Raw genomic sequence first — 24,411 nt, forward strand, 5'->3', positions numbered from 1 at the left:
CTTATTTGTCCTGTTTGTCTGTCCTAATTAGATTGTAAGCTCTGTCGAGCAGGGACTGTCTCTTCATGTTCAAGTGTACAGCGCTGCGTAAGTCTAGTAGCGCTTTAGAAATGATAAGTAGTAGTGGTAGTAGTAGTACATGCAATGAGTTCATCTTATTAGGTAGACTGGATGGACCAAGCAGAGTTTTATCTGCCGTTATCTACTATGTTACTGTATAACTATGTAGTTTACTTCAGGACAAATTTTTAGCAGGTCTAAAGGAAATTGCTTAAGCTAAAATTATAGAGTACCAGCACTTACATGTGTGAATGTACATTTATGCATCTAAGTGCTAGCTGGATGCTAAGGGGAGCAATTACAGAAAGGGCTTTTCTCCCCCATACAAACTATAGTTCCTTCCACAGAGCCAGTGCAAGGGTGGTGGGCACTGAAGCCAAACTTTCAGTCATAGGCCCCCCTCAATTGACTTTCTGACCCCCTCCCCCCACTAGATTTTGATAAACTCAACCATCATAATCACCACACACAATCCTATAGAAATGCAAGTTAAAGGATGTGTTGAGGGTTCTTTGAGTTTGGGTGGCTGTCAGCGTCTACTGTTTTGCTTTGACTGCAGCTGCTCTTTGCTGCCCCCTTGCTGCAGGTTAAAGGATGTGTTGAGGGTTCTTGAGTTTGGGTGGCCATCGGGGCCTACTGTTTTGCTTTGACTGCAGGTTAAAGGATGTGTTGAGGGTTCTTGAGTTTGGAGGGCCGTCAGCGTCTTCTGTCTTGCTTTGACTGCAGCTGCTCTTTGCTGCCCCCTTGCTGCAGGTTAAAGAGTGTGTTGAGGGTTCTTGAGTTTGGGTGGTCGTCGGCGTCTACTGTTTTGCTTTGACTGCAGTTGCTCTTTGCTGCCCCCTTGCTGCAGGTTAAAGAGTGTGTTGAGGGTTCTTGAGTTTGGGTGGCCAACAGCGTCTACTGTTTTGCGTTGACTACTGCTGCTCTTTGCTGCCCCCTTGCTGCAGGTTAAAGTATGTATTGATGGGTTTTTTGAGTTTGTGTGTTTGCAGGGTCTGTTGTTTTGCTTTGACTGTAGTTGCTCTTTCCTGGCCTCAAGAAGTTGCTGCCCAAGGTGACTGCCTAGTCTTGCCTAATGATTGGGCCGGCCCTGTCCTTCAGTCCGCTCACTCTGTCTTCCTCCTTTACTGCACTCCTTCCCACCCTCCTCCTAGCGCACATCTCACGGTTCCCCGCATCCCCTCACTTGCTCTCCTGCCCCTCTCCACCATCACTCTTCTTCCTCTCATTCTATTTCCTTTGCTTGTTCTCCCCGATCCCCACTGTGGTCAACAGAGGCAACAAGATCCAAGAAACCAGCATTTTAAGCAGTAGAGAAGTCAGGAAGCCAACGCACCAAGTAGCAAAAGATGCAGTTGGCTTGACAGGTATTCCCCATCTTGTCTCTTTGATCTTCCTTGTTCCCCTTCACAGATGCCTCAGTCGTGTGGGGAAATCGTGAAAACAATCAAGACCATATGGCTGCTTCGATCTACAAGTCAGTTTCTTCTGGGAGCTCAGGGATCCAGAAATGATCCATGCCCCTCGGCGGTTCCGCTCCATTTCCATGAGCGAGCTGAAACTGATTAACACCGGCTTCGCCCTGTTTCCGTAGGGGAGCCAGAGTGGGTTTACACTGCTGGTTCTGCTCCATTTCCTATGGGCCCAGAAAAAAAGGAGGCGGAAAAGCTGTTCTGGGCAGTTCTACTAGACAGTAAAACCTGGATGACCAACACAAAACGGGGCAGGACTGGCACAAGTCTGAAACTTGTGAGCAGGAATGGGGTTGAAGACTGGCACTGCTGCTCATAATTTCAACCTTGTGCTAATTCATCCCCTTTTTATGTCTCCTTTGCTCTCAGGGCTGTTTCAGGACCACCCCTCCCCTCCTGACCCCTGCAGAACAAGAGGGGAGGGGGAGCAAAAGGAGAGGGGACTGGATTATGAAACAGAGTAACTCTTCCTTGCAATTCCTCACCTAGCCACCAGGCATCACTATTCTCTAGTTTATATGAGTGTGGAGGTCAGAAATATTTTCTTAAAGGGAATTTGTTTGGTGCAGATGTTCAATGTGTAATGATTCACTGGCTAAAAACACCTTTCTGCTGTAATAATGTAGAGGTTTTAGTTCGTCAGAGTTTGTGTATCCCCAGTTGGGCAGTAGCGACATGAAACCCCCAATTACACTTTTGAGAACTTACTGACTCACAGAAACAGATCAGCGAACACGCCGGAGACCGGTGCGGAAGAGGACTTCGGTTGGGGACCCCCCACCAGCAAAGGTACCTTGCAGCAGTGGCGGCAAAGGAGGGTCGGCGGTGGGAGGGGGGGGGGTCGAAAGTGGCGGGGGAGGGTCAGCGGTGGGGGGTTGAAAGTAGAGGGGGGCCAGGGCTAAATCTGTGGGGGCCCATGCCCCCATGGCTCCACCTAGCTACGCTCCTGGTGTGAAGTGGAGAAACGGTGCCTAAACAGCATAGAAATCCAGCGACAAACGTTGACCCTCAAATGGATATAGAGTAAAAACTGCTTCTGGCATCAAATGTTAGGCGACCCTTTATACCCAGCTGAGGGTCAACTTTTGTCTCTGGATCTGTATGTCATAACAGATGTGCAACATGGAGGAAGGGGCTGGCAGAAGGAATCAAATAATTTCAGGAAGTCACACCTAGCATAAACATTACAGTGGAAAAAATAACAAGACGCATGATCTCAACAAAGGAGAGGGCATGATCAAAACAATAGCTTTGCAAAACACAAGCAACCCATCTACTGTATATACCAGTGGAAGGTTATGAGCACAAATGCTGCAAATCCAGGCAAAACAAATTTCTGTCTGGAAGCCCTCGTGGTGGAAATGGACTGGGACATTGTGGCCACTGTGGAGACACGGTTCAATCATCTGCAGACCTTCACTTGGCTTTTCATTCATGAATTCTGAACAGAAGTAATTGTTGAACAATTACGCTTTTGCCTCATGTCTCTCAACAGTATCTGAGTCTTATAATTCCATGTCTGGCTTTCCTTCTTCACCAATATACCTGAAACATTCTTGTCACCTGACTTTACACTTTTTGCCATTTCTGCTTCTGCCTGTTGCTTTTCTATCCTGATTTCTTTCTTCATCTATCTCAGCTTCATGTGATATATTTATCTTCTGTCTCTCTTTTTGTCAGCTTCCTATTTTCTGAACGTCATTCAGCCAGCTCAAGGTAAGTGCTGCAGGCTGACATTTGGAAGAGCACTGGCTGCCCAAGAAAAGAAAATCTTCAGCTGGCAAAGTTTGGGGATCCTCACCAGCAAGAGTGTTACGATTTTGAGTGGGCCTGAGTCCAAAGTGGGTGGGCCCCTGCCCACCCAGGCCCACCTGTGGCTACACCACTGGCTTAGAGAGGTTTTAGTGATACAGGGGCATTATAGAATTCTTGGTCTTGTTTACCATCCCTTTCCTAATAATTCCTAACTGCTTTTATGGCCGACGCCGCACACCGGGCAGAAGATTTCAGCGTATTATCTACAATGACACCTAGATCTTTTTGTTGAGTGCTGACTCCTAAGGTGAACCCCTAGCATCAGGTTAGGCATGATTTCAATTCTTCTTCTCAATGTGCATCACTTTGCATGTGTCCACGTTAAATTTCATCTGCCATTTGGATGCCCAGTATTCCAGTATTCCTACGGTCTTAAGTCAGTTCATTAAAAAAAAGTTATCATCTTATTTTCTCTGTTTTGTTTTATTTCTATTTCCTACCTTTAAAAGTGGATCAACACGGCTATCGCACCACTTTACACTAAAGGCTTCCTGTAATTTTTTTCACAGTTTGCATGTGTTTTAACAACTTTGAATAGTTTTGTGTCATCTGCAAATTTAATCAGCTCACTCGTCCTTCCGATTTCCAGATCATTTGTAAATATGTTAAATAGCACCGGTCAAGGTACAGATCCCTGCAGTACTCCACTATTCACCCTCCTCCGTTGAGAGAAATGGCCATTTAACCCCACCCTCTGTTTGTTTTCTGTCCAATAACCAATTCCTGATCCACAAAAAAATATTGCCTCCTATCCCAAGATTCTTTAATTTTCTCAGGAGTCTCTCATGAGGAACTTTGTCAAAAGCCTTTCTGAAAATCTAGATACACTACATCAGCTGGCTCACCTTTATCGACATGCTCATTCACACCTTCAGATTGGTGAGGGAAGACTTGACTTGGCTGAATCCATGCTGACTCTGTCCCATTAAACCATGTTTGTCTACGTGTTCTGTAATTCTATTCTTTATAGTAGTTTCTACTATTTTCCCAGTGCTGAAGTCAGGCTTACTGGTCTATAATTTCCCAGATCATGCCTGGAACCCTTAAAAAAAAAAAAAATCGGTGTTACATTGGCCACTCTCCAATCTTCAGGTACTATGGACAATTTTAATGGCAGGTTACGGATCACTAACATCAGATCAGCAATTTCATGTTTGTGCTCTTTCAGTGCCTTGGGGTGTATGCCATCCAGTCCAGGTGATTTACTACACTTTAATTTATCAGTTTGGCTCAGTACGTCTTCCGGGTTCACCAAGATTTCTTTCAGTTCCTCTGCATCATCGCCCTTGAAAACCATTTCTGGTTCAGGTAGATCTTTTACATCTTCTTCCGTAAAGACCGAAGAATTCATTCAGTTTCTCTGCTATGCCTTTTGTCCTTCCCAAGTGCCTCTTTTGCTCCTTCATGATCTAACGGCCACATATTCCCTCGCAACAATGGCGTTCCTAGGGGCGCTGACACCCGGGGCGGATCGCCGATGCGCCCCGCCCCCCCCGGGTGCAGCACCCCCCCCCAGTGAAATAACCCCCCGGGTGCAGCACGACCCCCCGGCGAAAGACCCCCCCCCCGGGTGCACGCCGCTGGGGGGTGGGGGTGCCGCGCGCCTGTCGGCTCTTTGTTTCCATGCTCCCTCTGCCCCGGAACAGGAAGTAACCTGTTCCGGGGCAGAGGGAGCATGAAAACGAAGAGCCGACAAGCGCGCGGCACCCCCCCCCCCCAGCGGCGTGCACCCAGGGCGGACCGCCCCCTCCCCCTTGGTACGCCACTGCCTCGCAGGCTTCTGATGTACCTGAAAAAGTTGTTTCTGTGAGTTTTTGCCTCTGTGACTAGTTTCTCATCATATTTCCTTTTAGCCTTCTTCATCAATGCTTTCCATCTAACTTGCCCGCACTTGTGTTGTTTCTTAGTTTCTTCATTCGGGTTCTTTTCCCATTCTTTGAAGGATGTTCTTTTGGCTCTAATATCCTCTTTTCACTTGACATGTTAACCATGCTGGCTATTGTTTGCTCTTCTTTCCACCTTTGTAAATATGTGGAATACATCTGGTCTGGGCATCCAAGATGGCATTGTTAAACAAACATCCATGACTGAATTAAAGTACTAACTTTTGCAGCCAATCCTTTTAACTTCTTTTTAACCATTTTCCTCATTTTATCATAGTCGCCCTTTAAAAAAATTAAATGGTGCTAAAGTAGATTTCCTTTCTGACTTCACTCCAGATACTGGCTCAGATTTGATCATGTTATGATCACTGTTTCCCAGCGGACCCAACACCCTTACTTCTCGTACTATGCTCTGCATTCCACTGAGGACTAGATTTAAAATAACTCCCCTTCTTTTGTTGGTTCCTGGGATTAGTTGCTCCAAGAAGCAGTCATTTACTATGTCTAGGAACTCTACCTCCCTAGCACTCCTTGATGTAACATTTATCCAGTCAATCTTCTTATCCCCTACATTTCCCCTTGCTCAGCAGACAATAACCTCCTTGCCCCCCCCCCCCCCCTCTGAGATATGGCTACTGTACCTGCAACTCAGTCTTTAGCTATCTGGGTCCCAAACTTTACTACTAATAATCAATACTAGATGTACACAGCACTGTACACATTATATGCAGGTACTTTCTCTGTCCCTAGAGGGCTCACAATCAAAGTTTTTGTACCTGGGGCAATGGAGGGTTAAGTGACTTGCCCAAGGTCACAAGGAACTGCTGTGAGAAACCCAGGTTACCAGGATCAAAGCCCGCTTGCACTAGCCATTAGGCCACTCCTCCACTCTGCTTTGGAACAACTTACCCACTACACATTAGAAATTCAAGCAGGCACTAAAAACACACCTCTTTTCTATTGCCTTTTCTAGTTCCACATAGCCTCTTCCTCTCAGCACTGCATACGCTCCTGTCCTTCACCCTCTTTTAATATTTGATACTCTGTAAACTGCTTTTATGCCTATGTATAGTCCCTAGTGATATATCAAGGGTGTGGAAATACCTAACTGAATAAATAATATTGGAATAATTGAAATCACCCATTATTATAGTGTTGCCCAATTTGCCAGTGTTCCTAATTTCTGTGAACATTTCTTCATCTACCTGTTTGTTCTGTCCTTTCACACATGGAATTTCTATCCATAAGGATTCCACGCTGCTATCTGTTTCATGTAGAAAGTTTATTTTATTGAACTCAATTCCTTCTTTAACATATAGCACAACCCCCCCCCCCCCCTCCAATTTGATCCATTCTAGCGTTGCAACAGTACCTGCTTATAATTGGATTGTAAGCCACATTGAACCTGAACTCTGGGATAATGTGGGTTACAAATGTTATAATTAATAAATAAATAAATAAATATAATAGGTACCCTGTTAACACAGTGTCCCATTGATTGTCCTCCTTCCACCAGGTCTCTGAGATGCCTATTATATCTACATCTTCAGTTAGTGCTATATACTCTAACTCTGAAAAGAAATCTCTCAAATGAAAAAAAGAAGGTGAGTAGTGTCATAGCCGCTGAGGGGGGGGGGGGGGCAGGAGGGACAAAATTCCCCGGGCCTGGGCCTCCGTTGTCGACCGTCTGCCCCCTGCATTGAAATCGCAGTCTCACCTCCGTGAAAGCAGCGCTGCAGGCAGCAGAACGCCTCCCTTCAGCCCTCCTTCCCTCCTTGTGTCCCACCCTCGCGGAAGTTATGTCAGACGAGGGCGGGACACAAGGAGGGAAGGAGGGCCAAAGGGAGGTGTTCTGCTGCCTGCAGCGTTGCTTTCACGGAGGTGAGACTGTGAGTTCAATGCAGGGGGCCTGGTCCAGTGGTGGGCGGAGGGGGGGAGCGGCGGTGACAACCTCGGGGGGTGGAGGGGGGGAGCAGTGGCTGCAGCGATCTCAGGGGGGGGAGTGGTGGTGACCTTGGGGGGGGGCAGGGCGGCAGGGGCGGGGCCCCAGGCCCGGCCCAGTCTCTCGTCACCTTGGCCTCAGGGATCTGTCCTAGGGCGATTCTGTTCAATATATTCTGACTAATATTGCTGAAGGCTAGAAGGAAAAGTTTGCCTTCTTGTAGATAACACACATTGGCAAGAGAGTGGACACCTTGTAGGGAGTGGATTGCATGAGCTTGGGTTAAGGTTTGGCAGTTAAACTTAATGTGAAGATATGCTTGTCCAAAGGAGCTGCACGAGATAGGAGCTGAGAGGTTGATGTACATGGATGAGGAAGAGACCTTGCAGTGACAGTGTCTGAGGATCTCCAGTTGGCAAAACAATGTGGCCAAAGCCAGAAGGATGCTTGATTGAACAGAGAGGACCATAACCAGCAGAAAGGAGGGGGTGATAATTGGTGAGACTGTATCTTGCCAAGGACATAAAAAGACTGAAAGCCATTCAGAGGAAAGTGACCAAAATGGTATGGGATCCACACTGCTACTCCTTGTGATCTTGGGCAAGTCACTTAACCCTCCATTGCCTCAGGTACAAACTTAGATTGTGAGCCCTCCTGGGACAGAGAAATATTCAGTGTACCTGAATGTAACTCACCTTGAGCTACTACTGAAAAAGGTGTGAGCAAAATCTAAATAAATAAGATTCTGGAATCTTAAAGAGTGACAAGATTCCATGCAGAATCTCAAAGACTAGCAAGATTCTGGAGTGGAGGAGTGGCCTAGTGGTTAGAGCACCAGTCTTACAATCCAGAGGTGGCCGGTTCAAATCCCACTGCTGCTCCTTGTGATCTTAGGCAAGTCACTTAACCCTCCATTGCCTCAGGTACAAACTTAGATTGTGAGCCCTCCTGGGACAGAGAAATATCTAGAGTACCTGAAGCTACTACTCAAAAAGGTGTGCGCTAAATATAAATAAAAAAAATACCCTTCCCACAGGTAAAAGCACACATAGATGGTTCTTTGAGCTTGTGTGGCTGTCAGAATACATTGTTTGGCTTCCACTACAGCTGCTGTTTGCCACCCCCCCCCCCCCAACGCTCTGGGTAGACCACCAGGCCTCTATACTTCAATATTATACAAGAGGTGTTTTTGAGGGGAAGCCACAGCCAGATATTTCATGAGTACATGTGTTAAATTAAGTTCCCTATAACTTTTTGGTTGTGCAGATGTCAGGTGGTGAACAAATATATGTGTATTCTGACAAATTACCTACCCTAATTGTTAAGAAAATCAGGTGACATTTTAAATTGAACTGTAGATTTTGTTTTAATCTAACTAGGCTATGCTTAAATTGCACACTGTATTTTCGTGCCTGTTTTGAGGGGTATCCGGACTCCCCTTCTAGCGTTCCCATCCTGTAATCCTGCAGGATGCAGTTGCACCTTTTTGACTGCAGGTGTCACTGTTGGGTCAGCCAAAATCACCCCCCACAAATTAAAGGTCAGAATTCCTGCTGAGGGCTTAAAATTTGCAAAAAAAACCCAACCAAATAAATGTGAGGTTATGATTTAGAAAATGCATTTCTGGTAAATTCAACGAAGTATTAACTCAGTTCTTTAAAAGATATTTTAAATGCTGCCTGCATTTCCCACGCCCACTCCCCTCCACTGGAAGCGGCCGCTCAGGATCAGAATGTGCTGAATTAACTGCAGAACATATTCCTGTGATAATAACTTAATACGAATAGGGTTGAAGGCGGTGATTGGTGTGCCTATCCCAAAGAGCTTATGAGGAGGGTAGGGGGCTGTGTGACCCATTGAAAAAGCCGCACAAGGATTGGGAGGGGAAGGAGGGGGGGGGAGTGGGACTGACATCTAGAGGGAAACAAAATAAAAAGTTATTTAGCCCAGTAAGAGGAGAGTTTTCATTCCCCCCCCCCCCTTCCCCCTCCTCCCTATCACTTTGCATGCCCCACAGTCCAGGCTGCAAGAGTGAAAAGCAGAACTGGATTCATGCAGGAATCCTGTTCCGAGGGAATGGATCCTCAGAAGCTTAGCTGAGATTAGGTGGCGGAGCCGGTGGTGGGAGGCGGGGGTATTGCTGGGCAGACTGTGCCCTGAAAAAGACAGATACAAATCAAGGTAAGGTATACACAAAAAGTAGCACATATGAGTTTATCTTGTTGGGCAGACTGGATGGGCCGTGCAGGTCTTTTTCTGCCGTCATCTACTATGTTACTATGCCTCACCGCAGACGATGGTGTTGTGTTAGACACCTGTGTAATGTGTAAGTGAGACACACAGGCATAGCAACAAAAGGAAAGAGAGGGGGTGTGTCTCTTTGCATTTGTGCCTACCTGTCTCTGTGTCTCTCTCTGTTATGTGTGTGTGGCAGCTGCAGAGAGAGCAGAAGCTGTAATTAACAGCATGGCTGCTGAGCTGCTAAGGTACAGCCTGCTCTGCTTTGATCCCCAGTAAACTCTCCCTCTCTGCACTTTCACCAGTTTTCAGAGAGAGAGAGAGGGGGATTCAGCTTTCTGCCTGCTGTATTCTTTTCTAAAAAGGGTGAGGGGGTAAAAGAGAGCCACCCCCCCTCCCCAGGATCATCATCTGACCTGTATTTCACAATCAAACATCCACTCTTCTGCTTATAAGAGCTAGTGGCCAGCCAGCCTCTCTTGCCATGCCGAGCTGCCTGTTAGCCGGGGTAATTGCTGAGAACAGAAGCCCTGCTTATTGTGACGGCCACTTAACTAAAGCCTTCTCATCCAGGGCTCTCGGTTGATCGCTCCAACAAGCAGAAGACAAAAATCCATAATTATGTAATACGGGAGAGGCGGAAAGGCCCAGAACACCTGCTTCTCATTTCTGTGTTCAGCCCCAAGGCTTGCTTCAGCTGAGACTGCTATGGTGGTGGATGTCACTTGCCCTCTCCTGAGAAAAGAACATTTTGGGGAAAGCAGAACTTTCCTGGGATAGATACGCAGCGCTGTACAATTTAACATAGAAAGACAGTCCCTGCTCAAAGAGCTTACAATCTAAAGGACAAATGTACAGTGCTGAGAAGTCACAAAACCGCTGTTTGTCCAAACCAAATTCTTCCCCCCCCCCCCCCCACACACACTAAAAAAGTCATTCCAGCCACAGCAGGACTTTTCACACCCCCTTTCCTTGTCATTTTAATAACCATTTTCTGATTTCCTGAGCTATTTATGTTTTCATTGTCATTTCCTTTAATACTTTTTTTAATCTTTGCTTTGTTATTTTGTTACTCTTTCTCTGTCAATTAATACAAAAGAATAAAAGTCATAATGAGTTAGACCAAGGTCCAACATAGCGTTGCCCTACTGGGACAGATCCAAGGTCCATCAAGCCCAGTATCCTGTTTCCAACAGTGGCCAATCCAGGTCACAAATACCTGGCAAGATCCCAAAGAGTAGCAACATTCCATGTAGAACTGCAAACAATAGCAAGATTCTGGAATCCTAAAGAGTAACAAGATTCCATGTAGAATCCCAAAGAGTAGCAAGATTTCATTCAGAATTCCAAGTACATAAGTAGATAAGTGTTGCCATACTGGGACAGACTGAAGGTCCATCAAGCCCAGTATCCCATTTCCAACAGTGGCCAATCCAGGTCACAAGTACCTGGCAAGATCCCGAAACAGTAAAACACATTTTATGCTGTTTACCCTAGAAATAAGCAATGGGTTTTCCTAAGTCCATCTTAATAATGGCTTATGGACTTTTCTTTTAGGAAATTATCCAAACCTTTTTAAAATCCATCTCCAACAAGCTAATTCCAAAAAAAAAAAAGGTCTATTTCTCATAGCTCACTTCCAAAGATGAGCAATACCTCTTCCAGGTCTACCTAGTTAATCATTTTTGTAGATGATGGCAAAAAAACCTATCCCGTCTGCTCAGGTGTCTTCTTCTCAAGTTCTCTAGAATAGATGACCATATGAATTGTCAGATTTAAACCCAGGCTAGCCCCACACCCAGCCTCTCAGTGTCATCCTGATCAATATCCTCTACTTAGGTCTCAATCATGCCTAAACTCTGACCTCCACCATCTGGAAGGTTATTTCAGATCTTGTCATAACCGTTTAATAGCACCAAACTTTATAATAATCCACCCAGCCACTAGTAACATCGTGACGGCTGAATGGTCCCGTCCAGTCTGCCCACCAGTCCCATTCATTCTCAATTCAAGATTAAATCAACAATGAATGTGATATTACATACTTGATCGTGGTCTTTCTTTGGTGATTCTGGGACACAGACCGTACAAGAAAACAGAAGGGAGCCTCCACGGAGAATCAAAGCAAAACAGCAAAATCAGAGTCTCATATTCATATCAGGGACCCGATCCTGTCACAAGGATTGTTTGGCTGTTTCTTTGTTCGCTCTGTGGATTAACTTGTTTTTATAACCGCGTGCATACATAAAAGATTTATTCAAGCCAAATCAGCTTCTTCTCAGAGAAAGTTGATTGTGACCCCTGAGGCAGGTGCTTTGGCGTCGAAACACGGACCGTGTCGGGCAGTGCCGTAGCGAGGGCTAATGGCACCCGGGGCGGGTCGCCGCTGCGCACCCCCCGGATGCAGCACGGAGTGACCCCCCCCTCTGCGGTGCACCCCCCCCGAGCGCAACCCCCCCTGGACCGCATTCTTACCTGCGGGAGGGCCGATCCGCCCCGAGTGCACGTCACTCGGAGCTGCGTCGGCCCCGCTGGTTCCCTGCTCTCTCTGCCCTGGAAGAGCAGAGGGAGCAGTGAACCAGTGGGGCCGGCACCCCCCGAGCGCGTGCACCCGGGGCGGACCGCCCCTCCTTCCTACGCCACTGGTGTCGGGTCCTCGATATGAATATTCTGAATAAACTGTTTCTTGATATTATCTCCCTATCGGTTTGCGCATTTGTCAGCCTCCACTTTTGCTGTTTTGCTTTTACACAGACCGAACAAGCCAGACCAGCTCTGGCCTTAGTTGACGCAGCCAGAGTTGCCCTCTAAGCACCACTTGCCATGCAAACACACATGCAACCCTTTAAGTTTTGTTTCTTATGCCATCCTCGCTACGGCACTGCCCGACACGGTCCGTGTTTCGGCGCCAAAGCGCCTGCCTCAGGGGTCACAATCAACTTTCTCTGAGAAGAAGCTGATTTGGCTTGAATAATGGTGGGGGGAAGAGGGGTTGGTGGTTGAGAGGCTAGGATAGGGGAGGGCAGACTTATACGGGGTCTATGCCAGAGCCGGTGATGGGAGGCGGGAAATACTGCTGGACAGACTTATACGGTCTGTGCCCTGAAAAAGACAGGTACAAATCAAGGTAAGGTATACACATATGAGTTTATCGTGGGCAGACTAGATGGACCGTGCAGGTCTTTTTCTGCCGTCATCTACTATGTTACTATGTATTAGAGATCGTCTGTGTTCATCCCAGGCCTTTTTAAATTCCGTCACAGTTTTGTTTTCTCCACCGCCTCCCTCGGTGCCCCCTCCCTGCCCATCTTCAAATCCTCGCTCAAAGCCCACCTCTTCAATGTCGCCTTCGGCACCGACCTAACCACTACACCTCTATTCAGGAAATCTTGACTGCCCCAACTTGACATTTCGTCCTTTAGATTGATAAGCTCTTTGGAGCAGGGACCGTCCTTTTTGTTAAACTGTACAGCGCTGCGTAACCCTAGTAGCGCTCTAGAAATGTTAAGTAGTAGTAGTATTACATATAGCAGTGATTTAACCAGAGCTGAGATTGTGATGTCATAATGCCTCATTCCACCAATGCCTAAGAGCCAACCTCATCAGTGATGTCACAATGGCTTGATTGTCCTATATTTGTCTCACTCTTATCTATTAGATTGTAAGCTCTTTGAGCATGGACTGTCTCTCTTTGTTAAATTGTACAGCGCTGCGTAACCCTAGTAGCGCTCTAGAAATGTTAAGTAGTAGTAGTAGTAATATTTGGGGTGCTCAAGCACCCACAGAGTTGGCTCCTATGCTCAGGAGGGCATTCCAGATATCAGCCACCTTCTCCATGAAAAAGCATTTTCTGACATTACTTCTAAGTCTACCACCCCGCAACCTCAAATCATGTCCTCTAGTTATGCCATTTTCCCTTCTCTGGAAAATATTTGTTTCTATATTAATACCTTTCAAGTATTTAAACATCTGTAGCATATCGTAGTACAGCAGTCTGTAACCAGGGCCGGTCCTAGGGTCTCTGGCGCCCCCCAGCAGACTATGAGTTGGCACCCCCCCCCCCCCAATCTCCTTTCTCTCTTCTCCCACCCTGCCCCTGTCCAGCAATTCTCCTTCGCCCCATCCCTGGCCATACCGTGCCGCCCTTGGTACTTTAAATCTTTAATTTACCTCCGTTCCAGCAGCCGCATCATTTGAAAGCCTTCCTTCCCTTCGTGAGTTTGTTTCCTCAGAGTCCCGCCCTCGAGGAAATGACGTCAGAAGGCGGGACTGCGGAACGAACTAACGAAGGGAGGGAAGGCTAGAGACAGGGCAGGGCTTTCAAATGACACGGCTGTGGGAACTGAGGTAAATGAAAGATTTAAAGCACCAAGGGCGGCGCCCTTGAAGGCAGGCGCCCCCCTGCGGTGCTTACCCCGCTTACCGGGTTTGACTGGCCCTGTCTATAACGCCTCTCCGGTACTATGTAAGCCACATTGAGCCTACAAATAGTTGGGGAAATGTGGGATATAAATGTAACAAATAAATAAAAACTAAAATATCTCCCCTGTCCCTCCTCTCCTCCAGGGTATACTACATATTCAGGTCTTCCAGACTCTTTTCATATACCTTTTGGCACAAGCCTCATATCATTTTTGTCGCCTTCCTCTGTACCACTTCAAATTTTCTTACATCTTCAGCAAGGTATGGCCTCCAAAACAGAACAGTCCAATCTATGTTAGTCTTATAGCTCTGGCCATGCCATGCTCATTGTGGGTTAACCCCCACCCCAACAACCCACTCCTCTTTGGCCCTCGGTTTGTATTCTCCCCTCCCCCCCCTTTTTTTTTAGCCTTCTAAAGTTTCATATCACTGAGCACTTACTCAACCCCCCCCCCCCCTCCCTCATTTCTTCTGTCACCTTCCATCTGTTCCTTTTGATGGTTTTCTTTTCTCATTCTACCCTTTCTCCACTTTCTTTCCCCCCTCCCCCCTTTTTGGGTTGTTAATTTGTATTTTTTTCCAGCTTTGTTTTTCTTTTGTTTTGTCCTTCTGTTTCTGCTTTTTATGACTGCATTTGACTTTAGTGTGTTTTTTTTTGTTTTCTTGTTGTTCTCTTAAAAAAACACAAGGGCAGTGGATCTGCAAGGACAGCCACACTGGGGCAAACACCAGGAGCAGATGCTGTGGTGAATAAACTTCTTTGGACTTTCTCTTGGCGATCTGCTCCTTTGTTTCTTTTTCTTTTGTCATTTTTATTGCCTCATCATATATCTCTTTATTGTGTGTGTTTTATGCTCCTACATGTATATTAGATTGTAAGCTCTTTGAGCAGGGACTGTCTTTCTTCTATGTTTGTGCAGCGCTGCGTATGCCTTGTAGCGCTATAGAAATGCTAAATAGTAGTAGTAGTAGTAGTAGTAATAGTAATAGTAATATGTTGGTTCATGATTGTGTCCTTACCAGGAACCTACTCACTAGGGCAATCCCTCCTTTTGGCACACATAAGAGATACAGGCTCTTACCCTTAATTAGGGGCCACAAACTGGAAATAGAAACGTTGCCAGACATACCCTGAACCGGGGGAACCTAAGATGCAGTGAAAGAGCTGAAAAAGAAACGTACCTCCTCTGATACTGTGTGTGCACAATCCAGAGACAAAAGAGATACACGTTTTGCAAAGGTGAGGAAAAAAAAAAAAACCTAAGACTGCCCACAATAGTGTCAGCACAGTTTGCATGCACTGGATTTAAAAATAAATGCTTAATAGATAATGTGTAGGAAAATGACTATGCAATCATTGAAGGGGAAAGTGTCATACTTTAGCAACACGTACAAATTTGTCATGCCAATAAAGTTTCTTGAATCTGTCTTCTGTGCTCCTGTGAGTGGGGTTTTTTTTTTTTTGTGCGTGTTTGTATCCGTGTCTGCGTCTTCTTGTCCCGATCTGCCCTCGCCTTTCCTTCCAGACCTACCCCGGAGTCCGATTCTGCCGATCCTGACGGCGCATTCCAGCGTCCATGCTTTGGCTGCCTGTCGCTTGGCGACTCCGGATTGCAGTGCTCGCTGCCTCCAGGATTTGCAGCATTCCGCCAGCCCTTTCTCTTTCTCATTATCTCCTCTGTCGCTGCCCCACCTTTTCTCCTCCCCCCTCCTCCGTCGCGATCCTCCTCCATCCCAGCCAGCAGCCTGGAGACACAAACCAGGAGGATCCCTTGCCTATAGCACAACTCATACTCATATACACACACACACACCAGCCTGCCTCATGCTGTCCCCTCACTCTTTCCCTAAAACCCTGGGGATCAGACCCGCAGCTGATGAGGTGAACAAATTCAAGAAGACCTGGACCAGAGCTGGACCCAAAAACACCTAAAGAAAAGTAGAGCGAAGTTTATTCTCCCTTTAGCCCTGGGATCTCCGCAGCCAGGCGTGGGGAGGAAAAGTTTGCCCCATAAGCCACGGAGCAGAAAGAGACTTTGCAACTTGTCATTTTTCTCCAAATATCTGTAGTCCTATGGATTTAATGTTTCGTATCTTTTTAAGAAGGGGAAACGAAGGCAAAGGAAAGAAGGGGGGATCGTGAGCCCCCCCTCCTCTCCCACCCATATTGAGATTTCTTTATTTTTTTTCTCGCTGTGGCTACTTTGGGAGGGGGGGGACCATGGCCTCGGGGATGTGTCTGGAAGGGTTTTGCATCGGCTTGATCTTGTCCCTGCTGGAGCTCTGGATCATCTCAGCCCTGAGTCTGGAACCCATCTACTGGAACTCGTCCAATAAGAAGTGAGTGCAAGGCGGGGGGGGGGGGGGGGGGGGGGGTCATTGTATTGCTCTGTTAAGAATAAAAAAAAAAGGAGGGGGGGTTGTGTGTATATAGTGTATAAGTATAGGTGAGGGTTGTTACATCGACCAGCCCGGTATCTATTTATGAACATCAAAGGTTAACTTGACTGCGAGAAAAGTGTCAGTCCCAGACGGTTTCCTTGTTCTGCTGGAACTTTTCTCCCGATTTCCACCGTTCGTTCATTCATTCCTTTCTTTCGTTTTCTGCTTCCCATTTCTCTCTCTTTTTTTTTTTCCCCCAGCCCTCGTTTGCCCGTTCCTTGTTCTTTCCTTCCCCCCCCCCCACTTTCTTCTTTCTTTGCTCTCACCTTCTCACGCCTCCCTTTCCCTCCCTTCAGAATTTTGAAAAAAAAAATATTCTTCCATTGTTCACGTTCACTCTTCTGCTGTCTTCTCTCACCTTGTCTCATTTCTGTTTCCCGTCATCGTGTGCTTTTCTTCTCTTATCTCTTAAATCATTTTTTTTCTTTCTGCCTTTGCCTTCTGAAAACCTCAGCGCCTCCTTTTCCTTTCTTGTTACAATTTCCCATCCCTGCTTAAGAGAACTCAGCAGCACTTCCAAAAATAGTCCCCCCCCCCCCCCCCCTGCAAAATTCACAGCACCCAGGATCCTGTTAGGTTCTATGAAACAAATTAATCACATTTGTCTTCTCGGGCTGAAAAAGGTGCAGAATTAGCCGTGCAAGGGGTGGTGTGGTGTTTTGTTTTTTTTATACCCCCTGTTAAAATTGTAATACCACCGACCAGGTTGTGGATCAGAACCGTTTAAACTTTTTGGCATCTTTAACTATTTTTAATGCTGCTCAAGCAGGGTGGGGGACGGGGAAATGGTCTTTGAAGTGGATGCACTTCTGAGTCTATTTTTTCCTGTGTGCCCCCACCTTGTGAGTGGGTTTTAAAAGAGGATCTGAAGGGGTGGGGGCATAGAAATAAAGAGACTTTTTTTTTGTGAGCTGGTTTGTAAGATGGGAGCATCTGGTAACAATTCTATAAGTTCAGAGCCCAGAACGAATTTAAACTTTTTTTTTTGTTGTTTTAATTTAAAAATGCCGAGCCCAGTTTTTTCCCCCTCCGGCATCACCCCTTGTGGGGGTCAAACCAAAGGCGCTGCACTCAGCCACTCCAGAGAGAGATATATAACCCCCTCACGTGAAGTCAGAAAAAGGTGAGGAAGATGCGTTTCAGAAAAGTTTTACTGGGGGATCTGCAAGCTCTCTTTCAACAAATGGAAAAAAAATATATATATATTTTTTTTCCAAGTGGGCTTTTTTTTTTTTTGAAGGGGTTGGGGGAGGAAGGTTGAACGTATTTTTTTTTCTTTCCATCTGCTTTTAGTGTTGTGTGTTTTGGCTTGGGCAGGGGCCGGTGTAAAAGGACATTAAGTACTATTCCCCCCCCCCCCCCACTTCAGTTAACTTTTGCACGCCTTCCGAGATTTTGAGAAACTCAACGCGCGCGATCACCCCAACCCGGTGCTTCCCAGAACAATCCTGTGAAAATGCAGATTTTGGACGTCATACGTTTAAAAATGATAACTGTGTCTTTGTTTTGTAAATAAATTTCAAAGGCTATTGACAAGAGTAACGGGGCTGTCTGCAAACTGGGTCCTTCCTGAGGGTGAAAGTAGTTGCTGCTGATTCTTTGAGTTTGGGCAGCTGGCTGTACCTATTGTTTTGCTTTTGGCTGCCCTAGGCGACTGCCTGCTTTGCCTAGTGCTTGGGTCGTCCCCGGGCTTGAGGGACGTGTATATATTTATTTATCAAATAAGATACAGTTCCATGCCGCCGCAGGTAAGAGGGTGGGGGGGAATAGAACAGAAACCAGAGACTAGTTTCACACAAGTGTTTCAGATTTCCTTCTGGGTGGAAAGGAGCTAAGGAACAAAGGGGGGCATTGAAAATGTAAACATTTAACCATAATAATTGTACAGGGGAGTTAGAAGTGGGAGTCCACAGGGCTGTAAGAAACGCTGTAACCCAGTCCATATACCCTGGAGAATTCGAACCTACACATTCCATGAACTGCAGGCAGGTTCTCATGAGGTGGGCAGTGGCTCCTCTCAATAAAGCCTTTGGAATCAAAGTGTAGCTTTATTGTGGGGGAGACATGTATATAGGGCCATATTTAAAAATGGGGTTGTGTTTATGCAGCACTAACAGCCCACAAAGTTATAGGAGGCATTGTTGTGTAAATACAGCACTGACTGTGCACATGGCTGTATGAAGTATTATTGTATCTATACAGCACTGACGGTGTGCGCAGGGCTGTGTGAGGCATTGTATTTATACAGCACTGACGGTGTGCGCAGGGCTGTGTGAGGCATTGTATTAATACAGCACTGACAGTGTGCATAGTGCTGTATGAGGCATTATTGAGTTTATATAGCAGTGACGGTGTGTGCAGGTCTATATGAGGTATTATTGTAGTTATACACTGACAGTGTGCATAGGGTGTATGAGGTATTACTGTATTTGTATATCACTGATGGTTTATGCAGGGCTGTATGAGGCATTATTGAATTATATAGCACTGATGGTGTGTGCAGGTCTATATGAGGCATTATTGCATTTATATAGCATTGATGGTTTGCACAGGGCTATATAAGTCATTATTGTATTTATATTGCACTGACAGTGTGCATAGGGTGTATGAGGTATTAGTGTAGTACTGACGGTGTATGCGGGGTTGTATAAGGCATTATTGCATGTATGTAGCACTGACAGTGTGCACGGGTTGTATGAGGTATTATTGTATTTATACATTGGTGACAGTGTGTGTAGAGCTGTTTGAGGTACTATTGTATTTATGTAGCACTGATGGTGTACACGGGGCTGTATGAGGCATTATTGTATTTATATAGCACTGACAGTGTGCACAGGTTGTATGAGGTACTATTGTATTTATGTAGCACTGATGGTGTACATGGGGCTGTATGAGGCATTATTGTATTTATATAGCACTGACAGTGTGCATAGGGCTGTATGAGGCATTATTGTATTTATATAGTACTGACAGCTTGCTTAGGGCTGTATGAGGTACTGTTGTATTTATATAGCACTAATGGTTTATACAGGGCTATATGAGGCATTATTGTATTTATTCAACACTGAAGGTTTACGCAGGGCTATACGAGGCATTATTGTATTTTTATATAGCACTGTCAGTTTACAGAGGACTGTATGAGATACTATTGTGTTTATACAGTATTGACACTGTGTGTAGAGCTGTATGAGGCATTATTGTATTTATATAGCACTGACGGTGTGCGCAGGGCTGTGTGAGGCATTGTATTTATACAGCACTGACGGTGTGCGCAGGGCTGTGTGAGGCATTGTATTTATACAGCACTGACGGTGTGCGCAGGGCTGTGTGAGGCGTTGTATTTATACAGCACTGACGGTGTGCGCAGGGCTGTGTGAGGCATTGTTGTATTTATACAGCACTGACGGTGTGCGCAGGGCTGTGTGAGGCATTGTTGTAGTTATAAAGCACTGGGTGCCATATATGGTATTATTATATTCCCATAAGGTATTATTATAATCCCAATTACCTTATATGGCTCCGAGCATACTGTCAGTGCTTTGTAAGTAAAATAATGCCTCATATTGCACAATGTACACCATGGGCATTCTATAAGTCTAATATCCCCTCATATCACTGACACATATCCCACCGGCGATATAAACATAATAATGTCTTGTATGGCACTGGATGGGGCCATATGTAAGCAGAAATCCCTCATTCTACTGTACACAACAGCATTAGTGCTTTATAAATAAATCACTACCTCACATGACCCATCTACATTATCAGCACCATTTAAATATCACGCCACCTAAAACAGCACCACACGCACCATCAGCATGGTCTACATATTGGACCAGATTTTATATATGACGCCTAAAAACTCAGCACGGAATAAATTTCCACCTGCACGTACTCTGTAAGTGGTGTCTATATTTAGGCGCGGTATACAGAATACGCTCAGCGCGTGAAATTATGCACATCCATTTACACCAAGGGAAGTGTGGTGCAAATGCCGATGTGTAAATTTAGGCACACGGGGGCATATTCTGTAACAGTGAATGTAAATTTTTGGAGACCCACGAAATGCCCATTTCCCTCATCCATAACCACGCCCCTTTTTGACTGTGTGCAAGGCGCAGTGCGTTACAGAATACAGTTAGCAAGTTGTGCGCGTAAATTCTAATTACTAACATAGTAAATGACGGCAGATAAAGACCTGTACGGTCCATCCAGTCTGCCCAACAAGATAAACTCATTTTACATGGTATGTGATACTTTATACCTGAGTTTGATTTGTCCTTGCCTTTCTCAGGGCACAGACCGTAGAAGTCTGTCCAGTACTGTTCTTGTACTAAGTTCTGAAGCTAACATCGAAGCACCTTAAAATTTACGCTCCAGCCCATCCATATCTATTCAGTCACGATCAGGGCATAGACCGTAGAAGTCTGCCCAGCATTGTTCTTGTACTAAAAGTTCTGAAGATTCTGGAATCCTAAAGAGTTACAAGATTCCAGAATCCCAATTAGTAGCAACATTCCATCTAGAACCCCAAAGAGTAACATAGTAAATGACGACAGATAAAGACCTGTACGGTCCATCCAGTCTGCCCAACAAGATAAACTCATTTTACATGGTATGTGATACTTTATACCCGAGTTTGATTTGTCCTTGCCTTTCTCAGGGCACAGACCGTAGAAGTCTGCCCAGTACTGTTCTTGTACTAAGTTCTGAAGCTAACGTTGAAGCACCTTAAAATTTACACTCCAGCCCATCCCTATCTATTCACTCATGATCAGGGCATAGACCTCAGAAGTCTGCCCAGCTCCCGTTTTGTTTCCCAATTACCAGTGTCGCCACCCAATCTCCGCTAAGATTCCGTAGATCCATTCCTTCTAAGTAGGATTCCTTTGTGTTTATCCTACGCATATTTGAATTCCATATGCTCGGTGCCACATAAGGTATTATTATATTCATATGGTGCTAAGTCTATACGGGGCTATAGAATAACACCTCATATCGACCAATGTAGATTGTCAGCGCCATATTAACACCTGCATACATCAGCACTTTATTAATATAACATGATCTCTCTCATATTTATTTATTTGTTGCATTTGTATCCCACATTTTCCCACGTATTTGCAGGCCCAGTGTGGCTTACATAGTGCAGTAGTGGCAGTCGCCAACACCGGCAAGAACAGATACAAAGTGAGGTTAAGACAGGCTAATGATCAGATTTGATAGACGTATTGGGGGTCAAGGGGAAGAGTAGGTTAGGTTATGTCCAACATGAACATTTATATTGATGTATTACAGGGTTAAACCAAGAGAAAGGCATAGCGAAGGTGACACCTCTTCAATGTCGCCTTCAGCACCTAATCACTTCATCTCTTCTCAGGAAATCTCATCTACCCCAACTTGACATTTCGTCATTTAGAGTGTAAGCTCTTCTGAGCAGGGACCGTCCTAATTCGTTAATTTGTACAGCGCTGCGTAACCCTTGTAGCGCTCTAGAAATGTTAAGTAGTAGTAGTAGTAGCGAAGGTGACAAGGTGGATGATGTCGATGAAACTACTACTGATCTCAAAAAAAAAGTTCACAGCAAAAGTTGATTGCTAAAGATTGGAGTCCAGTCTTCTTTATCAATAAACTCTTGCTGTGAACTTTGTTTTGAGTCCAGATGTAGTTTCATCGACATCATCCACCTTGTCACCTTCGCTGTGCCTTTCTCATGGTATTACAGGGTTAGGCATTTAGGTTGAGTCGTTGGATTATGCCTTTTTGAACAAGTAAGTCTTTAGGAGTTTCCGGAAGATTAGATGGCCGTATGTTGTTTTCACAGCGGTCGGAAGCGCGTTCCATAGTGGTGTGCTTATATAAGAGAAGCTGGATGCATAGGTTGACTTATATTTAAGTCCTCTGCAGCTTGGGCAGTGGAGATTTAGCTACGCTCGAGTTAATTTTGTTGTGTTTCTGGTTGGTAGGTCTATGAGGTCTATCATGTATCCCGGGGCATTGCTGTAGATGATCTTGTGAACCAGAGTGCATATCCTGAACGCAATACGTTCTTTGATTGGGAGCCAGTGCAGTTTTTCTCGTAAAGGTTTGGCGCTTTCGAATCTTGTTTTTTTTTCCGAATATAAGCCTGGTTGCTGTGTTTTGAGCAGTTTGGAGTTTCTTTATGATTTGTTCTTCACGTCCCGCGTAGATTCCGTTGCAGTAATCTAGATGACTTAGTACCATGGATTGCACTAAGTTGTGAAATATTTCCCACGGGAAGAAAAGTTTGACTTGTATGGTCCCAAGTGCCCTGTCAGCACTGTATGAATACAATAGCACTCCATATGGCCCTGTGCACTCTGTCAGTCCCATATAAACTGTGCCTCATGCTCTGTCAGTACTAAGTAAATATTATAGTGGAGGAGTAGCCTAGTGGTTAGGGTGGTGGACTTTGGTCCTGAGAAACTGAGTTTGATTCCCACTTCAGGCACAGGCAACTCCTTGTGACTCTGGGCAAGTCACTTAACCCTCCATTGCCCCATGTAAGCCGCATTGAGCCTGCCATGAGTGGGAAAGCGCAGGGTACAAATGTAACAAAAATAAAATAGATACTATTGGAGATTCTACATGGAATGTTGCTACTATTGGAGAATCAACATGGAATGTTGCTACTATTGGAGATTCTACATGGAATATTGGAGATTCTACATGGAATGTTGCTACTATTGGAGATTCTACATGGAATGTTGCTACTATTGGAGATTCTACATATTTCACTAGCAACATTCCATGTAGAATCTCAAATAGTAGCAACAGTGGAGGAGTGGCCTAGTGGTTAGGGTGGTGGACTTTGGTCCTGAGGAACTGAGTTCGATTCCTGGAACAGACAGCTCCTTGTGACTCTGGGCAAGTCACTTAACCCTCCATTGCCTGCCGCATTGAGCCTGCCATGAGTGGGAAAGCGCGGGGTACAAATGTAACAAAACAAACAAAAAAAAGTACTTCATATGACCTCATATACACCATCTGTGCCTTAGAAATATAATAACCTCATACAACTTCTCCCACACTATCAGTGCTGTATAAATGTAATGATACCTGTTATGGCCCCGCACACAGGGTGAGCATAGAGCCGTATGAAGCGTTATCATATTTGTGCAGCGCCAACCGCTTGCCCAGATCTGTATTTATATAGCGGGACGGTGTAAGCTGGTATTTTTATGGTGCTGGTGATGCGTACAGGGCTGTGTGAGGTTTGGTACCTGTGGCATGTGTGGGGCTGTATGAGGTGGTGGGATTTTTGTACTGTGCTGTCAGTGTACACAGCACTGTACTTGGTGGCAACACTTTATGAGGCTGACGGCCTGTACTGAACCATACAAGGGGTTATGCTTATACAGCACTAACAGTGCAAAAGGTGATGTTTGAGGTATTGTTTCAGATAGCTTAGAAGGCGTACATTCTAGGCTGTGAGCCTCTCTAATTTGCTGGGCTGAGCCCAAGTTGGTGCACAGTGTCTGACTCACTCAGCTGATTCTGAGGTACTGTGGTTTATGAGTGTCCATGGCGTTCTGGACTGAGCCTCAAAGCGGGACGTGATTGCAACTTGCTGTGCTGAGCCTCAGGGCGCTGAAAGCAGGAAGTGACTGCGACTTGGCTGTGCTGAGCCTTAGGGCACTGAAAGCAGGAAGTGACTGCGACTTGATGGGCTGAGCCTCAGGGCGCTGAAAGCAGGAAGTGACTGCGACTTAGCGGGCTGAGCCTCAGGGCGCTGAAAGCATGAAGTGACTGCGACTTGGCTGTGCTGAGCCTTAGGGCGCTGAAAGCAGGAAGTGACTGCGACTTGGCTGTGCTGAGCCTCAGGGCACTGAAAGCAGGAAGTGACTGCGACTTGGCTGTGCTGAGCCTTAGGGCGCTGAAAGCAGGAAGTGACTGCGACTTGATGGGCTGAGCCTCAGGGCGCTGAAAGCAGGAAGTGACTGCGACTTGATGGGCTGAGCCTCACGGCACTGAAAGCAGGGAGTGACTGCGACTTGGCTGTGCTGAGCCTTAGGGCGCTGAAAGCAGGAAGTGACTGCGACTTGGCTGTGCTGAGCCTCAGGGCGCTGAAAGCAGGAAGTGACTGCGACTTGGCTGTGCTGAGCCTCAGGGC

The 24,411-nt window shown here is 45.8% G+C and overlaps 1 protein-coding gene across 2 annotated transcripts in view; it reads left to right on the plus strand.

The window, feature by feature from the left end:
• The first annotated feature begins 15,565 nt into the window (after nt 1-15,565).
• Nucleotides 15,566-24,411, plus strand: part of EFNB3 (ephrin B3) — a 142,700-nt gene continuing 133,854 nt past the window's right edge. For both annotated transcript variants that reach the window (XM_030187343.1, XM_030187344.1), the window contains exon 1: nt 15,566-16,172. In XM_030187343.1, the coding sequence (XP_030043203.1) occupies nt 16,054-16,172 (119 nt within the window). In that variant the 5' untranslated portion in view covers nt 15,566-16,053. The remainder of the gene's footprint in view (nt 16,173-24,411) is intronic.

This window comes from Microcaecilia unicolor, chromosome 14 (genome assembly GCF_901765095.1).
Source record: "Microcaecilia unicolor chromosome 14, aMicUni1.1, whole genome shotgun sequence".
Taxonomy (NCBI): domain Eukaryota; kingdom Metazoa; phylum Chordata; class Amphibia; order Gymnophiona; family Siphonopidae; genus Microcaecilia; species Microcaecilia unicolor.